Genomic DNA, 21047 nt, shown 5'->3' on the forward strand with positions numbered 1-21047 from the left:
ACCCGGGACGGCTACCAGAGGCCACTCTTTAAACATGTTCTCATTCGGTCAACCCATGGCTGTGTCTGTGTTCTAGGCACCCGGGACGGCTACACCAGTGAACGTGAATGTGTTCCTGAACACGGCCTCCCTGCCCTAGTGGGTCATCTGTGTATTGCTCAGCCTTCTTATCACCCTCTGGTGGCTTCCTATCTTTGTCAGAAAAGGACCCAGCCTTCCTGATGGATCTACAAGGTGCTACTCCATGTAGCACCTCTTTCCCCCTCCCTCCGAAGCCCTGCCTGTCCCACCCACCCTGGCTCCATCCCCAAATCAAGATCCCAGGCCAGAGCCTTTGTTCCTGTTCCCTCTCCTTGGATGGCTCTCCCTCCAGATGTCTGGAAGGGAGATCGGAGGTGTAAAGTACCTCAGTGTGTCATACCGTAACATGTGGAAATGATATTTTGGATTTATGACGTTAACTAAAATATATGAGTGATGCTAGTTTCTCCTGTTTCTTTTTACGACTAGAAAATCTTAAGATTGTAGCTTCTATGGGATGGCGCTGCCTTAGAGCTCATGGAGATGTCAGGCTCTTGACAACTGGGGTGAGGCGACCATTCTGTAAAAATGAATTATTAACAATAGAAATTTGAGATTTATCTAATCATTTGAATGAGGTTGGAGATGGGGAAATATTTCTTCTTTTCTTCTTTCCCTTTGCTAATAAATCAGGACGTCCTAAAACTTTTGTTTTGGGAAGTACACAAAATACCAAGGCCTCCTCCACCTTTTTTTTTCTTTTTGAATTTGATGCATTTTCATTCCACAAAACCATTGTTTCTTTCTAAATTTACCATACTGGCGACCATGAGGCTTTCCTACACCGTTAGGTGGAAGGCTCTCCAGGCGTGCCTGCTGGGTTACGGAGATGTGGGCATCTCCGCGGGGCTGGCTTTGTTTTCATAGGTTAAGTAGCACCTTCCACTGTAGGATCATGTGAGACTTTTTAGGTCTTAATCTTCCCAGTAGTTTCTGAAGATGATTCTTCATCTTATTTCAGAATCATAGCCAAATTCTAAGTAATTTTGAGTCCGTCGTCAAAGCCACTTGGATTCAAGATTTTGTCGTTGGCATTGTTACCGGGAAGGAAATTGCATGTCCCACTTGGAAGGGGATTGAAATGGGAGAGACTTGAAAGACTACCAGGCTCGTTGAAGATCATGTTTTTTTTTTATTCCTTGGCTCATTAGCTATGTGACCACAGACAAGTAATTTAATAGTTTTGAACCTCAGTTTTGTTAACTGTAAGGAACAAAGGGAGGAATGAGTGAGTGAGCGTGTGTGTGCGCGCGCATGTGCACTAGGGAGACACTATGAAATTCAAAAGTGAATTTGCAGTTCTGGCAAGGACCACATCCTGCTTGTCTTCATCCTCCCTGGTACAGTGGCTCTCAGCGGGTACTTGTTGCATATGGCAAGAAATGAGAGGTGTTGACTTTGTTCGATGTGTCTTCTTAGACAAACACCGAAGAAGCATGAGATGACTAGGACATGAAATTGTCAGCTGGCTTCCCCCCTTGAGGTGCAAATGTTTCTTACTGTCCCAAACGGATCTACCCATAGCCTCCCTTTACCTACCGCCTCTCTGTTTCCTGCTTTGATTCCCATACAAGTACATTCCCCACTCCAGTCTTCAGTTACAAGACCTTGGGCGTGGGAGCTTTCTCTTTGTGATACTCAGCATGAGGCTGGGCACAGAACACCATGATGATAGCTATTTGCCCCCCCACTTGTCTTCCCTGGCTGGACCCCAGATCATTGAGATCCTGGTGTGGCTTGTTCTTTGCAGCATTTGACACACAGTCACTGCTGTGAATGTCTAATAAATGTGAGCGTTTAATGAATAGACACCAGAAGATTGGGCAGTGAGCTTCTCAAGTAGTTACCCATCCTTGTACGCCTTTCCACTCCAGGAAAGACAGGGGATCAGCGTGGACCTCTTGGAGCCACTGAACTCTGGAGTCAGCTGAACTCTGCATGACTGTCTTTTTCAAATTTTCAGCATGCACACTGGGGACAAACTACAGACCCATTGGTATTCTCCCAAAAGTCTATACAACGCCCAGAAATAGAATCATTTCCCCCTAAATTAAAACACAGCTTGAGCTTGATTCTGCTTTTCCATAGGTACAGGATTCATGCAAATTCTGTTTGTATATGTGTGTCATTTGCAAGAAGCAGAGATGTTAGGAGCATATGCAAATCACTGCAGAGTTGTTGACTACCTTTCTGGCAATTCCCTTCTCCCTCAATGCCTGGATCTGCACAATCTGCACCAGTTCATGTTGGTGCTAGTAGCTCTGCTGCTAGTAGTCCAAATAGACATTGGCTCAGGGGTCCTGTACTCTCACCTATTTTAGATTTTTTTGTTTCTTAAAGCTTTTTATTTTGAAATACCAGAAGTTACAAAATAGTTCATAGAGTCCCGTGAACCCTTCACCCAGCTTCCTCTGTTGGCAACATCTTACATGACAGTAAAATATCAAAACCGGGAAATGAATGTTACATTGCTATGATACTGTTACCTAGACTGTGGGATATCTGGTTTTTAAAAAGCACCAATATTCTGAAGTTGTAAAATAATGTTTTTAAAACGCAAATGATTTATGTCTTGGTATTGGGTGAGGAGGTTGACAGGAGTGAAAGATACTCTGAAAGCAGTAGCCAGGCTTGGTGCTGGATAAGAAACAAGGTCGGGCAGTTTTAAGAGCCTGGTCCCAAGCTCAGGGGCACCCTATTCTTTAGGAAAGGCCTGGAGAAAGTGGAGAAACAGAGCCCGGGTGGAGGGAGATGGAAACTTGCTGTTGGGTTCGGTGGGACTGCACGGTGTGCTTTTTGCCACGTTGGGCTGTTATCACAGCCTCATAATGAGACGTGTGAGTCCACTTGATCGGAGACAAGCTTATGCCACCAGCAGAAACATAGCAATTTTTCAAATAGACTTTATTTTTGGAGCAGTTTTAGGTCCGCAGCAAAAGTGAGATATATGTGGAGCTGCCGTATATCCCCGCCCCGCACAGGCCTGGCACCCCGCATTAGCAGCATTTCCCACCAGAGTGGGGCATTGTGGCTGAGGATGAACCCCCGCTGACACAGCATCATCACCCAGAGTCCATCCATAGTTGACCCCGGGGCTCACTCTTGGTGTCGTGCATGCTAGGAGTTTGGACACACGTGTAATGACGTGCACCCTCCATTACAGCCTCTGACATGGCGGTTGCACTGCCCTACATAACCCCGTGTTTGTCCCATTAACCATCCCCTCCCACAACCCTCGGCAAACCATCAATCACTTTTTTTTAAAGATTTTTATTTATTCATGAGAGAGACAGAGAGAGGGAGGCAGAGACATAGAGGGAGAAGCGGGCTCCATGCAGGGAGCCCAATGCGGGACTTGATCCCGGGTCTCCAGGATCACGCCCTGAGCCAAAGGCAGATACCCAACCGCTGAGCCACCCAGGCATCCCTGATCATTTTACTGTCTCTGTGGTTGTGCCTTTTCCAGCATGTCGTAGACTTGCAGTCAGACAGTAATAATATGCACATTATCATCTCCATGTCTTTTCTTGGCTTGATGGCTCATTTCCTTTCAGTGCCGAATGCTATCCCACTGTCTGGACAGACCCCACTTTATTTATCCACTCACCTCCCGAAGCACATCTTGGCTGCTTGCATTCTTTGGCGATGATGAATGGAGCTGCCACCAAGCTCCATGTGCAGGTTTTGAGTTGGGTTTTCAACCCACCGATGTGGCCTTGGGTGGGCACCTGTGTCTGCGAAACCATTCATGCATGAGTGAGGAACATACAAAAAACAAAACAAAACAAAACAAAACTCACCCTCTCTCTTGTTTTTGGATGGATGGTGAGGTAAGGGTTTATTTCAGTCTTTTATTTGGTGTCTTGCCTCGCTCTCTCAGACTCGGGATTGTTAAGGAAGCAAATGATGACACTTTTGTGTCTAATTAACAACTTCTGATGGCTCCCAGCCTGCCACAGCTTGTTCTGTCATTCTCCTGCTGGGGAGGAGGTGGGTATCTCATGGTTTCAGGGTTTCAGTCTGGCTCGCTGGCACGAGATCTTGGAAGTGGGGTTTGCTTTTTTGCTGCTGTGTAGCCCCGCCGGGGAGCAGGGGTAAGGGTTCGATGACACTGGCCAACAGGGGGAAGAGGGTGCCACTCTTCCACCACCTTTCTCTGAGTCTCTACCTTATTCAAGAATTCTCTATAAGCACCTCCACCAGGCATGACTGTGCAAGAAGGTCTTTCTGTGCCCTTTTCTGTCCAACAGCTCAGCTGTTCTGGGCGAGAAGGCCCAAACCACAGACTCTACTCAGCACCCTGAGGTTGCCGTGCCCATCACATGGCCCCTTGGGAACTATCGGATGCCTGTGTCAAGTCGGGGAAAAGAGTTAATAACTGGCGGTCCTGACCTTTGCCCTAGTTCCTTAACCTCTCTCTCTAAACTTCCTCTTACTCAATTAAAACAAAGGGCTGACTAGTCTGGAGGAGTCTGGTAGCCTTAGGTGCACCAAGGATCATGGAATCTCCCCTGGTGCGCGGAGCCGTCCTGTCTGTAAAACATCACCGTCGGACAGATTTGTGTATCCCCTGCAGCCTTTTCCAAAGGACTGTGCCTTCTTGCCAGCTTGGAGACAGGGGAGTTTGCCGGAGATGGAGCCATTAGCAGAGTGGGGTTGGGGGGGTAAGACGATGTCTAAATCCGTAAAGTCTGAACTCGCACATTCTTGGAATTCGGTTACAGTGAGGTTGTTTTTAAACTGTTTTGCAGTGAGGCAATCTTACCCTCCTAAGGACGCTACCCTAATGTACTTGAGGGTTGCAATTGCCACATGGGTTCTAGCTGTCCCCTTGCCTTGTGGTCATGTGTGGATTCCTCCCTGAACCCCACCAGTTCCCACATTGTTTGTACTCCGATATCAGAAGCTGGGGGGATTAAGTGAACTTCCGTTTGCCTGTCCCCCTGTCAGGTGCAGGAGATGATGGGGGAAGAATTTAGTTTTTGCTCCGTGGCCCGGGACACACACGAGCCCGAGGCATTTATGGACACACAGGTAGGGCGAGGGGTCTGGTGGCGAGTGCCCGTGCTTGCTGGGGAACCTCAGGTGCCTCCTGCCCTCAGAAGCGGCCCCTGCCAGACACATTATCTAGGTCAGGACATTAAAGATTGGCCAGCGCTAGCGAGGACCCCACTGCCCCCGAGCTGGCCCCCACAGCTGTTTGCAAGCTTAGAGGTTGGAAGAATGCCACCTCGTCCTTGCGCCCTGCCTGTCTGTCCAAAAATGCCGATGGCAAGGTAGTAGGCACGCGAGCAGGCACACTGATTCTTCTCGGAGAGGCAAGCGTGCAAGCGTGTAGGGGTGCAGCCGGCCTCACATGCACGGCGGGGGGGGGGGGGGGGGCCCTTCCCTGACCCCAGCCAAACCCCAGCCAGCAGCTCTCCCGGGGGCTCCAGGGCCCGCTTGCTGCTGTTTTTCTCTTTGGATCAGCCCACTCTTGTTTCAGGAGTGGAGTGGGACTCTCCCTGGGGCGTTATAGGGTGTCATCTCTGGCATTTGCTCCCACTGCAGAAAAACAAGTCCATTGCAATGCACTCGGGTTTCTGAACAGCTGCCCGAGCGCCGAAACCAGACAGTCAGCAAAGCTGTCAGAGAGAGAGAGCAGGGACTCCGGGGAGGGCCGCGGCGGGGGGGGGGGGGCGCAGTCGGGATGCCCGGGGCGGGGCGGGGGTGGCGCCCGGGGCCCCTGGGCCGGCTGGGGTGCGGGGAAGGGGTAAGGCCCTGGGGGGGGGCGGGGGCGCCCGGAGTGAGGGTCGGGCTGGGGTGCAGGGAAGGGAGGGAGGCCCGGGATCGGGAGGCCCGGGAGGGGCGGGGCGGAGCAGCTGCGCCCGCCGCCAGGGAGCGGGCGCGGTCCAGCCGAGCCATGCGGGACGTGAGCGACGTGTGGCAGGCTCTGCGCGCTGTTCTGCTGCAGAGTGGATTCCAGGAGCGCCGCCTTCTTCCTTCCAGGCGCACTGGAGTCGCGGAGGCAGCCCCGTGCACCTCTGCAGGGCAGCGCAGCCCCTCGGTGCTGTCCCCTTGCCTAAGGGCCAGTGTGCGGGCAGCAGTCCCCGCTCTAAGCACCCGCATCTTCCCGGGGGCGGGGGGGGGTGTCACCGGCATGACCACGCGGCTGTCCCGTGTCACGCACGAGCGGATGCAAAACCCCAAGGGCCGTGGAGGCCGGAGACACACAAACCCAAAACACGGCGAGGAGGAGGTGCGAGCTGTGCAGGGTGAACGTCCTGAATTTTAGGGTTTGCATAATCCAGGGGCCACCTCCCAATAGTTATTCCGGGGTTTTGTAGTCAAGGGGACGCATTGCAGGCTCTAGTTTTACTCACTCTTCTGCTCGGAGTTGACAGTACAGTGAATATTGTAAAAGGTGACAGCGAAGACCAAGGTGCCTGGCCCGTTGCATTCTGCACCCCCCCTCTCCAGCTTTCCAGTCTGGGTCTGGTGCCCAGCCCCTTGGGCCTCTCAGCAGCGAGCCCCCCCGGGGCGGGGGAGGGGGGCTGGTTCCAGGTCTCGGGGCTGCGTGTGGGGGGAACGGTGCTCAGCACAAGTCAAGGTTTCTAAGGGATTTAGGAAGGCGGGCGGGGTGAGGATGAAGGACCAGGGAAGCCCCTTCCCCGGGTGGGGGGGTGCAGGGGTCGTGGCGGGTGAGACTCAACACGCATGATTATCAAGGAGCAGCTTTGTCAAGCGGGGTGACCCGGAGACCTGTGCCACACAGGCGCTCTGGGCATCCTCCTCGGGCTCTCCCTAAGGTAGCAGAGACCCCCCAACCCCTCTGCCATCTGTAGCCCTGGGCCCGAGTCTTCAACTTCACCGCGCCTGACCTGGGTCGCGCGTTAAGAATGTCGAGTATTGGGGTCCCCGTCCCAGAGAGGCCCGGTCAGCGGGATGCATTTTAACCAGCATCCCAGGCGATGGGGCCGCCAGGGCCCATCCGGGCACCACATGGACGGCGCCGCTGCGTCCCTGCCAGCGCTGCTGCGGGGATGGTCCTGGGCAGCCGCGCCAGGCATCTTTAGGGGACGCAGGAGGGGCAGGCTCAGAGCGGGGCTCCTCGCCCGAGCCGAGTGTAGGGCGTCCGCCCCGGGACCGCAGGAGCCCACCTGCAGGGGGCGCCCGCAGGCCGCCGGCGGGCCTGCCCACCCCCCACGTGAAAGAGGGCTGGAACCCGAGGAATGCGGCCCCGCCCCGGGGCTGACGTGCGGAGCTGCCGGCCCCGACTCTTAAAAAGCCCGGGCGCAGCGCGCGGCGTCCTAGCAGAGCTGGAGAGGCGGCGAGCGGGCGCGCGGGGCGCCGGAGCGGAGCGGGCACCCGGCGACCGCGGCTGTCAGCGCGCTCCGAGCATCCCGGGCTCCCGCGTAGACGCGCCCGGCCCCGCGGCGGCCGCGGGTGCAGCCCCAGCCCCAGCCCCAGCCGCAGCCCCAGCCGCAGCCCCGGCCCCGGCCCCCGCCCCGGCGCGGCGCGCGTGGAGCCTCACGCCCCGGGCGAGCGTTCGTCACTTAGCACAAAGCACGTTTCCAAAAAGCGGCGCACGGGAGAGCTCCCGCGCACCCCCACCCCCTTCCCCTTTGTTTCGGGGGTCGGCAGGCCGCGCTCCTCCCCACGCCGGACTTCTTCGCGGGGGGGCGCAGGGCCGCCGAGTGCAGGCTGTGAAGATGCCCTTGGAGCTGACGCAGAGCCGGGTGCAGAAGATCTGGATCCCCGTCGACCACCGCCCCTCGCTGCCCAGATGTGAGTGCGGGTCCGCGCGGGGCCGGGCTGCCGGGGGGCGGCGCGCCGCGTGCACGGCCGGGCCATTGTGTGGCGGGCGCCGGCGCCGGCGGGGCGCGGGGCTGCGGGCTCCGGGCTCGGGCGCCGCCCTCCTCGGCGGTCCCCGCGGGCCGGGCCGGGCGCTCGCCGCTCCTCCCCGCTCCTCCCCGCGGGCGGCCGGCGGGGCTGGGGCGGGCGCTGCGCCTCCTGCGGCCGGCGTCGGGGGCGCTGTGGCCCGGCCCGCGGGGCGCGGCGGGGTTCGGCTCGGCTCGGCTGCGCTCGGCTCGACTCGGCTCGGCGGGGCTCGGCTGCGCTCGGCGGAGCTCGGCTGGGCTCGGCTGGCTGGGCTGGGCTGGGCTCGGCTCGGCTCGGCTCGGCTCGGCTCGACTCAGCTCGGCTGGCTCGGCTCGGCTCGACTCGGCTGGGCTCGGCGCGGCTGGGCTGGGCTCGGCTGGGCTCGGCTCGGCTCGGCCGGCGCTGGGAGCGCACAGACGCCGGGACAGTCGGAGCGCGGGGGCCCCGCGGGCGGGAGCCTCTGCTGCGGGGACGCGGGGCCCCGGAGCGCCCAGTCCCCCGGGAGCCGCGGCGGGTGCCCCCGGCCCAGCCTCTCCCTCCCGGCCCCCCGCCTCGGTTTCCGCCGCCTCTCCCTCCCGCTGCCCATGCATCTGTCCCTTCTCTGGATTTCCATCTCCAGTTTCTCTCTTCATTCTGGGGGTTTGAAATCTCCACTCGTCTTTATTATTATTTTTTAAAGATTTTATTTATTTATCATGAGACACAGAGAGAGGCAGAGACACAAGCCGAGGGAGAAGCAGGCTCCGTGCAGGGAGCACAGTGTGGGACTCGATCCCGGTCTCCAGGGTCACGCCCTGGGCCCAAGGCAGGCGCTGCACCGCTGAGCCCCCCGGCTGCCCAGCCCTCCTCTTTATATTGCTGTCGGCTCCCTCTTCGCCTCCCTGTCGCCTTGCTCCCTTCTTCTCCCTTGGTGCATTTTCTTTCTCCTTCCCGTGCCCCTTTCTCCTGGCCTCCACCCTCAGTTTCTATGCTGCGGGTGACAAGAGAGCGGCCGGGAACCAGGCCTGTGCTCCTGGGTTTGGAGAGGGTCCGCACATCAGTGACCACACAGTTGGCAGCATTTCTCACTTGCGTGCATGAGCACACCACACCCCCCCACACACGCACTCCACTGTGCTTGGATTTTGCTGGCAGTTCACCTTCCTGCCCTGTCATCAGCCATGAATGCTTTGGAAAGGTTTACCTTTAACTTGGGCTCTTCCCCAGCCGCGGAGAGAGGCCCCTAGTAAAAGAGTGGTCCCAGTGGTTTGAAGGCAACACCTGCTGTCCAGGTAACCCATCCAGGAGCCTAGGGGGCCGGATGGGGCCAGTGGAGTGCTGGGTATTGGACTTCAGGCGGGGTCAGATTACCTGAGACTACACATGGGATCCTGGGTACAGATCCTCAGGGTGGCTTCCAGGCAGGGGTGGCTCCTGAGCGCCAGGCCACCTGCTGGCCTCCTCTGCTGCCACGTTTCTCAGGAGATGGCTGCTGAGGCTATGGTGACATCTTGCCACCTCAGGCTTTGCCCAGGTCTGAATCACCAACCCTCCCCCCTCTGTCCCTGTCCCAGACAGGAGGTGGGGAGAGCTGGCTCTGGGGTGCTTCTAGGTCATCCTGGTGATGGGGACCTGGCAAGGTGCTCCTGACAGTGGGGGCCTCTCCTCCACGAGCTTGTCTCCTCTTGCTGGACCTCAGGTTCTTGGGGCCACAGAAGCCTTAAGAACTGGTTTCCTTGCAAGGCAGCCACGGGCAGGGGCTCTGCAGGTCTGTTTCTTGCTCCCAGCCCTTTCAGACACACTCTTAAGTAGCTTTCTGAACTGGGGCTGACCACAGTATTCCCCTGTTTGGGGGGGGGGGCGGTGGGCAGTACCCTGAGTCGTGTGGGAGATGCGGCCACGACAAGACACAGAAATGGCCCCACCCTCTTGCTTTTGAATAAAACCAGTATTTATGGAGCACTTTGTAAGCTATAATTGGCCATACAAATGTAGGTTGGTTCTCGCTCTATAGGTAAAACCTGTGTTTTTGTAGGGGTGTGTGTACACACTTGTGCACCCATTTAGAAGGGCCCTGAGGTTCACGGTGGAGACGTGAGGTTTGTTGTGGAGCACACGAGATTGGCTGGCATTCGCTCAGTCGTGTGAATCGGAGAGACACAAGCGTGCAGCTATGCTTCCTTCCTCCGGGCTTCAGAGACCCATCCATTAGACGTTATCAGTCTGCACGTCTCACACGCAGATGAGAGATTTGCCTAAAATCCCTGTGAGAACCATTAGAGCTTGGTGTGTGCATGGGGGTGGGGGTGTGTGTGCTAAAGCTGATAGATTAAGTCTCCTGTCCCCGCCCACTCCTGGAATCCTTGTGTGTGGTTCTGGGGTGTAGTCTCAGACACATTCTTCCTTATAAAAATATCTGCAGCCTGGGTATTTATTACATGACCTTATTTCAAGTAGTGGGGTCTTTCTCGGGTCACATAGTCACATTTGTCTCTCGACAGAATGGGGAGAAGAGGGTATTTCTCCTTGAAGCGCCTTTCCTGGTTCCCTTCCCAACCCCATCACCTTCCTCCCCTTCTTTAATGGTACTTGGAAACTTGGGTGGATTTTCTTCCTTCTAAAACCTGTTAACCGCCTTTCTAATTGGTGTCCTAATTGAAGGTCTGCAGCAGATTCCTCTGAGCTTTATTAATTAAAAGATGACATGGTGACCATTAGTGTTTGTGTACAAAGAACAGTAAAACAACGACCGAGCGCTCCAGGTGGGTTAGTTTGACGATGATGTCTGTGTCTAAAGCACATCAGTCGGGTGCCCTGTTGCCGCACCCACGTTGTAGTAAACGTTTCTTACAAAACCTGCAGTTTCCTTCGATTGCAAACTGTGACAGGACTTACTGACAAGGAAGCCGTCGACAAGGAAGTAAATTAGTGGGAAAGGCCAGCTGTGCGCTTAGTTTACCAGCGCTGATAGTTAAGAACCTCTGTGTGAGAGTCTCTACTTTTTTGGGCGAGGTAGTTATCCACGCAAAACCTGAGTTTCTCGTCTACCTCATAGGGTACGTACTGTTGATGGACTTTCATCTCGGTAGGGGCTTCAGCCTGTGGGTGACATTCCAAGTTGAAGACAGAAGGGAAAGGAGGGTGTTCCGGAGAATTCCCAACCTTATCTAGCAGTGATTCTCCACCCTGGCTGCACTTTAGAGTGCTTTAGGGGGAGATTTTGGGGAGAAAAAAATTGTTAGGGGTAGCCCAAGCCAAGTGGGAAGTATTACAGTGGGGCTGTTTTCGGTTCAGCCACCGGTTGAGAACAGCCAGTTTAGTTTAGGAGAGCGCACCTGAAGACTTCCAGGTGAGAAAGATCTAGGCGAGCCCCAGTTCTGTCCCTCGTCACGGGTGTAGGGGGACCCGTTTTCACCTGCGGCTCTTCGTCACGTCTAGAATGATGCAAACCATAACGGCTCATGCTGATGAGGATGCTGCAGGGAGCATGTTTTATGCCTATTGCATTGCAGTTGATCCTCCCAAGAGCCTTTATGAAGCGTCCCTCCCATTTCCCGGGCAAGGAAACCAAGATGCTGAGAGCTCAAGTAACTTGGCCCAGGTCCGAGGAAGTGGTGGGGCTGTGCGTCCAACGCTGTTTATTCGACTGCAAGCTCTGTTCCCTCAGCCACCGCACTACGGCTCGCCTCCCGGGGTTGTCAGATGAGTCACTAAAATGCCCGGTTCCTCACTATGGCCTGCAGAGACCATGTCAGGGGAGGAGGGCCATTTATTGGACATGCGTGGGTTGAAGCGTTGCATGCAAAGCATTGAGTGATTTGGTATCCAGCAGTGGGACAGGAGAGCGTTCTGGGCCTGCCTTCTGTCACCCTGGGGTCAGGTACGTGAGCCCTTCCCAGGGAGCCCTGCAGAGGTGGCCGCGTCCCAGAGGGTCTCTGTCTGCAGCATTTGGTTTGCTCTTGCAAACTGTCCTGTAGACCCGCGGCAGGGGAGTCCCCCATCAGGACGTTCCGGGCTTTGACCCCGTCCGCGTGTGCAGCTTGTCCGTCTGTCTGAAACACCCCTTCCATTTGTTTCCCCGGAACTCAGCACGGGAAGCATGATTACCTGCTTGCAGAAAGGCACGCCAGTGACTTGGCATCTCTGGAAGCTGGCATTTCCAAGTGCCTTTGGGTAGAAGGAAGCTTCTCGCAGGAGATAGGGGAGCGACAGCAAAGTGTCTTCCGATGGTTTCGTTTCTTTTCTGAGCGTGGGTTGTGGGTGTCGGCGTGGTGGGTGAGGACAGCTGCTGGGCGCCTGCTGGTGTCCATGGTTACACGTTATCAGAGAAGTGAGTCATTTAATCTGGGGAGTAGGGCTGGCCCTGGAACCCTAGAATGAGCCTGTGTGCAGGGCGAGGGGCGTTACCCTGGCCCGTCTCGCTGACTGTTTTTAGGACCGGCCACTCAGGTCACCCCAGGGGCTGCTGCTCACTGGCCTGGGCAGCTGGCCTGGGCACTGGCCTGGGCAGCTGGCTTCCTGGTTACCTGTGTCCACTGACACCAGGGGCTGGCACCCAGTGGGCAGGGGGCATCTCGGGCTGATGGACTGGTGTGGCTGGCCGTGGGCGGCGAGGGCTGGGCTCAGGTGCTCTTCAGGGACACTGGCCCTGGTGCCCCAATTTACCAACCCCCCCATGGCCACACCCGCCCCGCCCCAGCGCTCCACGCACACACCTGTTCTGCGCCCTCGCAGCGTTCACCACGCTCCGAAATGACTTTGTGCATTTGTTTGCTCATACTTTGTCACTTCCCCACCCCAGACCAGATGCTATGAGCACAGGGGCTGTGCTCCCAGGGCACCCAGCACGTGTGTCCCATGGGCCAATGAATGAATGAATGGAATGATGGGAGTTGAGGGGGAGTGCCCAGAACTCAGCTCTTGCTCTAGTGACAGCCTTAACCCTGGATGTGGCTTTTAGCCCGAGCTCCGTCCCCCTCCCTGCTGCAAACCACAGTCAAGGTGTTAATAGTCTGTTAACCCAGCTCCTTTCAACAATTGCTTCTTTGGCTTTTTAACATCGTGAACATATGCGCATCCCCTGAAACATGCTTTACACTGACATCTAAATATATCTGAGTATAAAAACTTGGGGGGGGGAGGGTCAAAAAGAAGTTAAAATATTAAATGTTTGTATCAGATGAAGGGAAACATACACGAACTTTTTGGAGACTTTTGTGTTAAATTCCTACCTGCTCTCCCCCAGTCCCTTGCTGTTGGGGGAGAGGAGGAGAAAGCAGAGCCCCAGCGAGCCTGGTGTGACAGGGGGACAGAGGTGCTCATCTTCCATGGGCTAAGAAGGATCTGCAGAGAAGAAGAAATCGAGGGGGAGGAGTGGGGGGCTGCAGCCTGGGCAGATGATTATAGCGTGAAGGCTCTTGAGATCACCTGGGAGTTTACAAAAGGAGCCGGGAACGATGAGGGAGAGTCAGACTCTGAGCTTAGTCAGAAGGTTTCCCTGCTCGGAGTCCCAGGAGCGCCAGCGTGGAGGGACGGCTGCGACCTCTGCCGAGGGTTCCACTGAATCTTGTGCAAGAAGCCAAAGGAATAGGGAAAATCGCTTCTGCTTTGCCAAATCAGAGATGATTTATTGGGGTTTGAGATTCAGCTTGAATTTTTGGCTTAAGATATTTACTCTGCTGTGTCCATATGGCTTTTTTTTTTCCTTCCAAAGCATCTCCTGCCAGAGATTTGTGCATAGGATTCCTTGATCCCCTATTTGATAAATCGGTCAGCCTCTGTCTCCACTTACTTGGCATGAGTCCACATAAGCATTGCATACATGGGCACAGCTGCGGGAGGAGTCAGTCGGTTGGTGCCTGCATATTAGGATGCTCGTGGAGCAGTGGCATGGTGGGGACATCACGCAAGAGCAGAGGAAAGCCAGTGGCTTGAGAAGGGCTTGCAGAGTAAATGGTTCCAGGCATAAGTGAGAAGAGTCTTCTCATGAGTCACCTGCAGCTGCCACAATGCAGAGTGGGTCTTAGGGCCCCACTGGTTTTCCGGAAGGCCAGCACTTTTCTCTTCTCACCCCTTGGGATTCAAGAAAGCCCACTGGCGCTTCTTTGCTCAACTTGGGTAACTAGGCCGGGCAGGGAAATGCCTCTTTGCTACGAACTCGTTTGTTCCCAGCCAAGGGGTTTTGTGGTTCCCAAATGTCTCCTGGCCTTCTGATGGCCTGTCCTCCTCCTGACTCTGCGTGGAGAAGGTCACTCATGGTCTCAAATGTGAAAGAAGAAACAGCCCCCTCTGTGCGATTTGCTTCCTCCTTGCCCCCAGCCCACAGGTGCAGGGGGCAGATCCTAGAATAATATGGTGGGTGTTTGGACACGTGGTCACATGGTCACAGGCTCAGCATGTTGGGGCGTCCCACTTGGGGGTGGTGTCCTCCTTCAAGCCGGTGCCTGTCAGTGGCCTGCTGGCTCTTCTTCCTTCCCCATCTGGCACTCACTCGCCTAGAAGGAGACAGAATCTGACGTCTAAATCTGACGTCTGCCTAGACCTGTGGCGTGGTGACAGTAGCTCTGCCTGCAGCCACGTGGCCGGTGCCAGGAAGCAATGCCACGTAACCGACCAGGCGGCCAGCGAGCACCAGGCAGTGTGGCTGGGCTGGGAGTGGGCAGGCAGCTGGTTTCCTGCCCCCAACGGGCCCCTGGCACACTTGTCCCCAGGATGCTGGAGTCACCTTAGCATCTCAAGGGCAAGACACCAGCCAAGAAAACGTTGCCCATTGAGTGTCCAGAACAGGGTTCTTTGGGCTCCTTTCTTAAAACCAGTGAAAACCTCTCTCCCTGTTGTTTTGTCTTATTGAAACACCTTTCCTACCACTAACGCACCCCCACTGGTGTTGGGGAGTCCCTTCCTCATTCTCCCCAAGAGTGCTTTCTGCTCTGGGGTTAGTAATGGGGTTCCTGGCTGGGTTTAGGGCCCTCAGGTATCGGGTCGGTATTTGGGGTTGGGACAGCCCCTGCCACTCATGACCTGAAAACAAGATGGAGATGCGTAACTTGGGTGGGGTGTGTGTGGGGGTGTCTCAGCCCCGCTGGACCCTGGGCTTTGAAGTGGGAATGAAATAGGAATTGCTGCAGAATTCCTGAGAGTTCATCGTGGGGCATAGATTTAGTTCGTCACGGCGCCTGCTTCCTCGCTCACACCCTTCTTTGTTCTCCCCCTAGCCTGTGGGCCGAAGCTGACCAACTCCCCCACCGTGATCGTCATGGTGGGCCTCCCAGCCCGGGGTAAGACGTACATCTCGAAGAAGCTGACTCGCTACCTCAACTGGATTGGCGTCCCCACGAAAGGTGAGGCCAGTGCCACGGCCAGGCTGGTCACCTGGAGCGGTGGTCTTGCTCGCCAACCCCTGCAACCGGTTAAATGGCTGCTGGGACCTGCCTTTTAACAGCCCCCACTGGGGCTGGCCTGCCCCCTGTGGTTGTGGGGGGTCCCTCTGGCCGTGTCACTCACCACCCTATGGACATACCCTTCCTTTGTGCCGGGATGTTTTCCCACCTGCTGCTCATTTCCTACTGCCCCGCACCTCCTTCAAGACGCCTTCTCTGGCCACATGGTCTGGGGGGATCCGTGTCCCTTAAGTCCCACCAGCACGTAGTTGTGTGCTGTGGCCTCTTTGCACGGTCTTGTGCAGCTGGACTGCAGGCGGGGCGGTGGAAGACGGGCTCTGGAAGAGCAGGCCACCGTGAGTGGCACTGGGCTGGGGAAGTGGGGCTGCCTCTGGCCTCCCAGCCCCGTGGGGGGAGGTCCACTCCCTGGTCTCCGCGTCTTAGCAGAACCTTACTCGGGTTGGCGTCGGTGCATTGGCGTGGCTTCCTTTGGTAGAGAGGGGGTCAGTAAGGGTCCTTGCCTTTGCCCCCGCAGTGTTCAACGTTGGGGAGTACCGCCGGGAGGCCGTGAAGCAGTACAGCTCCTACAGCTTCTTCCGCCCCGACAATGAGGAAGCCATGAAAGTCCGCAAGTAAGGCCCGAGCTGCTGCGGAAGCCTGGACGTGGGTTTGCTCTGCTTCCTGAAGCCGGGTTCTCTAGGAGAAAGAGGAAGCTGCCTGCGGTGTGGCTCCCCAGACGGGCCTCCGAGTGTGCTAGGGCGCGTGTCGGCCTCGCTGGGGCTCGCTGCTTCATCTGCAACCCATGGCCCAGTTCAGCTGAGGGTTGATACAGATCAGCAGTGATGCCTCGTCGAGGATGAACAAAATGTGTGTGTGTGTGTGTGTGTGTGTATGTGTGTGTAAAATCATCTGTTTACATTTGATGAGCATTTTTCTTTTAAGCCCGGGGTGGTCGTGAAACCCAGGTCCCGTGGCGCTCAACCTCTGACAGCATTCTAGACGCACCCGGGAGCTTGGGAAGCTCCTGATGCCAGCCCTCCCCTAGATAGTGCAGTGAGAATCTAGGGGCAGGACCTGGGCGGCCGATGTATAAAAGCTCCCGGAGAGATTTCCGTGTGCAGCCAGGCGTGAGCACCATCTCCCGAGGGTGACCGTGGCCACCTGTGCAAGCCTCCCCTAGAGCCTCTGGGTGTGTGGGGGCTGGGCCTGGCCGCCCTGGCCAGCCTGGTGGTTTAGGGGTGGAATTGCCGGTCAGTCTGTTCGTTAGGATGAATGGGGGGTTGCGTGGGCTTCCCCCATGGGCTGCGCTGCTCTGATGCCTGCATTCTCTTTCTGTGTGTTCCAGGCAGTGTGCTCTAGCTGCCTTGAGAGACGTCAAAAGTTACCTGACGAAGGAAGGGGGCCAAATTGCAGTAAGTCTGGGAATTGCCAGCCCTGTCTCCAGTGCCGTAGTGGGGTGGTGCCCTGGAGGGAGCAAAATGTAGAACAGTGGCCAGAGCAGTGCCAAGAGACATTGCAGGGACACCTCTACTGGGACAAGTGCATCTGGCCTGAGAGTTGAGGGAAGCAAGTGGCTAGTGCAGCACAGGGACCCAGGAAGGGGGTTAACTGGGTGCAGACCCAGGGCACAGCTGGTTGGTATGCTCTGATCACCCCTCATCTGTATGCCGTTGGACACCACCCTCCAAGGCAGGCTGGGCCTGGGGTAGCTGCACCATGGTAGCCAGGGTCCCTTCCCTTGCACCCTCTCCTGTGCGTTGCTATTGTTCATTTGGTTTAAAGTACCGTCCCCCAGCTCCCTATCTGTCCCAGAGTGCTGGAGGCAGCAGGAGGCCCGGGGGCAGGGCACCATCTCTCCTGGAACCTCATTTGGCTTACACCTGGAGGTGACAGGCCTGACCTACTTGTGGTTTGGTAAATACTATATATCTCAAACTTGGGCTCTCCTCACTGCCATCTTTCTTGCTATTGCTATCAGGTTTTCGATGCCACCAATACTACCAGAGAGAGGAGACACATGATCCTTCATTTTGCCAAAGAAAATGATTTCAAGGTGAGCCAAACTTCTTGTCTTGCTCTGGAGCATGGAGGAGTGAGGAAAACAAACCCCTCGGGAACTGGCTGATTGCCGTGTCTGGGGCACCGCTGCTCCTTGCCTGCATCTTTACCTCCTGCTGCCCCTGCTTTGCTGCCTTACAGATTGAGTCTCCCTGGTGGGGACTCTCAGGGGTTACCATGACTAGGAGGTAGGATTGAGCAAGTGGTTGGTTTTATGTGTTTGGGTATTTTTAAAGAGGTCCTGTCTCCTCCAGTGTGGTGATGACATCACAGTGACACCCAAGTCAGCCCTTTGTGTTAACCACATTTGTTGTGTCCTAACGTTTTTGCCTTACTTTTACTTCCAGGTGTTTTTCATTGAGTCTGTGTGCGATGACCCTATGGTTGTGGCCTCGAACATCATGGTAAGACCACGCAGAACCCCACTCTAGGGTGGCAGTGAGAGAAAAGTGGGGAAACCAGGTCAGGCCCAGAGCAATAACTGGGTGCTGAGAGCGAGCTGGCTGACCTACTTGTTGGTTTTGTCGGAGAAATGGGAATCCAGGGTGGAGGGAGGTGCAGAGCAGTATTTAATTTAGAAGCATGTTCTGTGACCTGGGCTGGCTTTTTATCTGGGGTCCTTGAGACCGTTGGCAGAAACCAATCTTTGCAGGATGTGAGAGATAAAGCAGGAGACTGGAAACAGTTTCTGTCGGTAGCTTGGCAGCCGGCTGGGGACGGGGCTGCTTGGGACAAAGGGCAGCTCACCCCCTCCAGATGGGAAAAGAGGCAGTGGGGTGGACTCTTTAGCTGTTAAGGTCTTAGTAAGAATGATCGTGTATCAATAAAACGCCATAGGACGCAGCCAACTCAACCAGAACCCCCATGTGTGGGAAGACTGGAGGTAGGAAAACGATCTTCCTGCTTTTGCATCTGTAATGTAACCTTCATCTCTCCCGGTGCCAAGGGGGAGTTTGCCCAGATAAATTGAGGGTAACTGGCAGCTTAATTTGAATGATTCTTAAATTTTGCCACTTGAGAGTGATATATTGTAAGTGGAAACCATTACCATGAAGACCTTACCACAGGTCACCTTCCCAAGTAGATAATTTTCTGTGTAAATACATGAGAGTAAGACATGTCTCTAATGACAAGCGGGTCTGAGGCTTGTACAGGGAGCGCTCCGGTTTGCTGTATACACACGTGCATCTTTATTTTTTTTTTAAAGATTTTATTTATTGACGAGAGACACAGAGAGAGGGGCAGAGACACAGGCAGAGGGAGAAGCAGGCTCCATGCAGGGAGCCCGATGTGGGACTCAGTCCCGGGTCTCCAGGATCACACCCTGGGCCGAAGGCAGGGGCTAAACTGCTGAGCCACCCAGGGATCCCCCACGCGTGCATCCTTAGGGAGTTGCTGAAGATCCATTGGCTTGGAAGGCAGCGGGAATATTCACGAGCGTTTCTAAGAAATGAGTTTGTATGTCAGGAAGGGCTATTCAACTAGTGGAAAATCAGGCCCGGTTAGTTTTCAGCACGTCCAAAGGAAGAGGCTCAAAGTACGGGGACGTAGCACAGATGTGGCGGTCATCAGAACAGAGGGTTTTGCTGTGTCTCTTGGGTTTGGTCCTCGTTCCCCTTGGTGGCGAAGCAGGGTGCAGCTGCACAGTTGGTGTTCCACAGCGAGCGGGCCCCACGTGCTTGGCTGGGAGCTCCCCACTTATCTCGTGCTCTGTTAACACATCTGGTCGTTTGCCCTGACCCCTCTGTGTTCAGAAATCCAGGGCTCTGCTTAAGCCCTGGAGCAGCTTTGGAGCTTAGGCCTTCCCGCTGCGCTCTTTGTGGTGGCCGTGCCAGGGAGAGAGGGATTTGGCCACTTAGATCGCTTTTCATCGCGGCCCGATAAATACACACGAGACCAGATTTGCCATCTGACCCGTGCGAGCGTTCTGCACCGTGGCATTCAGCGCGCTCCCATCTCCGCGCAGTGGTCACCTCCCCAGATGGCAGAAGGTCCGTGTCTTCCCAGGCGGAGGCCCTGTGTCGTGGACCCCTAACTCCCCGCGGACTTGGGGTTTTGGAGAGTGTCCGCCTGTCTCACAGCTTGTTGTTGGAGAGAGCACACGCAGGAACAAATCCTGAGTGTCCCTAAAACCTGCCCTATTTCTCAGACGTGTCGCTCACTTACAGGAGACGGCGGGTCTGGGGGTCCTTCCTCCTTGACCTCTTTTGCGTGAGAGCAAACCTGAGGAAGGCCCGAGGCGTGTGGTCCAGGGGGAGAAGCTCTGACTGGGGCTGGGTTGCAAGCATGCGCTGCCCGTCTAGGGCAGGTGGGAGGAAGAGTCCCGCCTGGCGCGCAGGGCAGGGCACCACTGGCACCCCCGAGTGTGCCTTTGCGAGCGGGCCACCTACTGTCCGCGCGCGGAACATCATGGGTGCCTATCCAGAGCTGGGATGAGGGTTGGCGGTCCGGTGGCATCCTGGCCACTGGGTTGATCCCCAAACGTGGCCCATTCAGATGTGTTCGTTAGAATCCTGTGGGTTTCCTGTTTCCATCCCTCCAGGCAGGGATCCTCTGTGTCCCTTGGGTGCTTTCCCCATGTAATCATCAGACTATGACTCAATCCCCGGTGGTTTTTTTTTTTTTTCCCCTTTTTTTCCTCTTAAATGCCGGGTAGGATCATCATTATTCTGAGCTGGTCTGTGCTTTCCCTGTTTGCAAGCCCCAAATCCCGCTTCGTCTAAGCAGAAAGCCTTGCACAGCGTGATTCATCAGCTGCCTTTTTGTGGTGTTGCAGGAAGTCAAAATCTCCAGCCCGGATTACAAAGATTGCAATTCAGCAGAAGCTATGGACGACTTCATGAAGAGAATCAGTTGCTATGAAGCCAGCTACCAGCCCCTCGACCCCGACAAATGTGACAGGTAATTCATTCCTAAGAGGGGACCATTGCCCAATCCCCTGCATTAGTGTTTTCTTGCTGTCCCTGTGAAAGCACTTGCTCCTGAATACTCTCAAAAACTACCTTTTAAACTGTCTTTTAAAGAAGTCCTTGATCGAATGTGTTCAGTGTAAATGTCTCAGGTGCTGAGTTGAGGTGTGGAAAGTACGTGCTGAGCGCTGTCTTGCTCCTGTTGCTTCCTTTCTGTTTTTTTTTTTTTTTTAAATTTTTTAAAGATTTTATTTATTGGGGATCTCTGGATGACTCAGTGTTTTAGCGCCTGCCTTCGGCCCAGGCCGTGATCCTGGGATTGAGTCCCACGTTGGGCTCCCCGCAGGGAGCCTGCTTCTCCCTCTACCTGTGTCTCTGCCTCTTGTCTCTCTCTCTCTGTCTCTCATGAATAAATAAATAAAATCTTAAAAAAAAAAAGATTTTATTTATTCATGAGAGAGCCAGAGGCAGAGACACAGGCAGAGGGAGAAGCAGCTCCCTGCGGGGAGCCCGATGTGTGGGACTCGATCCCGGGACCCTGGGATCACGGCCTGGGCCAAAGGTAGATGCCACCCAGGTGTCCCTGTGTCTTTTCTGTCCTGTTCTGTCCCCTTGCTTTGCTCTTCTCCCCGTCTGGGAGGCAGCGGCCTTTCCAGCACGCCCTGCACCCTTCTTCTCAGTGTCTGAGCAAACACACACAGTCTGTGCCCTCACAAGGCTCTCGGCTAGACGTCCGACGTGGTGGTTCTAGTGGGGCTGAGTGTGTGCGCTCGGCCTGGGG

The 21047-nt window shown here is 55.5% G+C and overlaps 1 protein-coding gene across 4 annotated transcripts in view; it reads left to right on the forward strand.

Annotated features, from left to right (window-relative positions):
• Nucleotides 1-21047, forward strand: part of PFKFB3 (6-phosphofructo-2-kinase/fructose-2,6-biphosphatase 3) — a 75159-nt gene that overhangs the window by 40425 nt on the left and 13687 nt on the right. For 2 of the 4 annotated variants that reach the window (XM_055331481.1, XM_055331479.1), the window contains exons 1-7: nt 7379-7848; nt 15135-15260; nt 15835-15931; nt 16645-16711; nt 17278-17352; nt 17705-17761; nt 20134-20258. In XM_055331481.1, the coding sequence (XP_055187456.1) occupies nt 7773-7848; nt 15135-15260; nt 15835-15931; nt 16645-16711; nt 17278-17352; nt 17705-17761; nt 20134-20258 (623 nt within the window). In that variant the 5' untranslated portion in view covers nt 7379-7772. Of the gene's footprint in view, nt 1-7378; nt 7849-15134; nt 15261-15834; nt 15932-16644; nt 16712-17277; nt 17353-17704; nt 17762-20133; nt 20259-21047 lie in introns of those variants that run through there. The other 2 variants (XM_055331480.1, XM_055331483.1) reach the window with 2 other exon arrangements.

This window comes from Nyctereutes procyonoides, unplaced genomic scaffold (assembly GCF_905146905.1).
Source record: "Nyctereutes procyonoides isolate TBG_1078 unplaced genomic scaffold, NYPRO_anot_genome, whole genome shotgun sequence".
Lineage (NCBI taxonomy): Eukaryota > Metazoa > Chordata > Mammalia > Carnivora > Canidae > Nyctereutes > Nyctereutes procyonoides.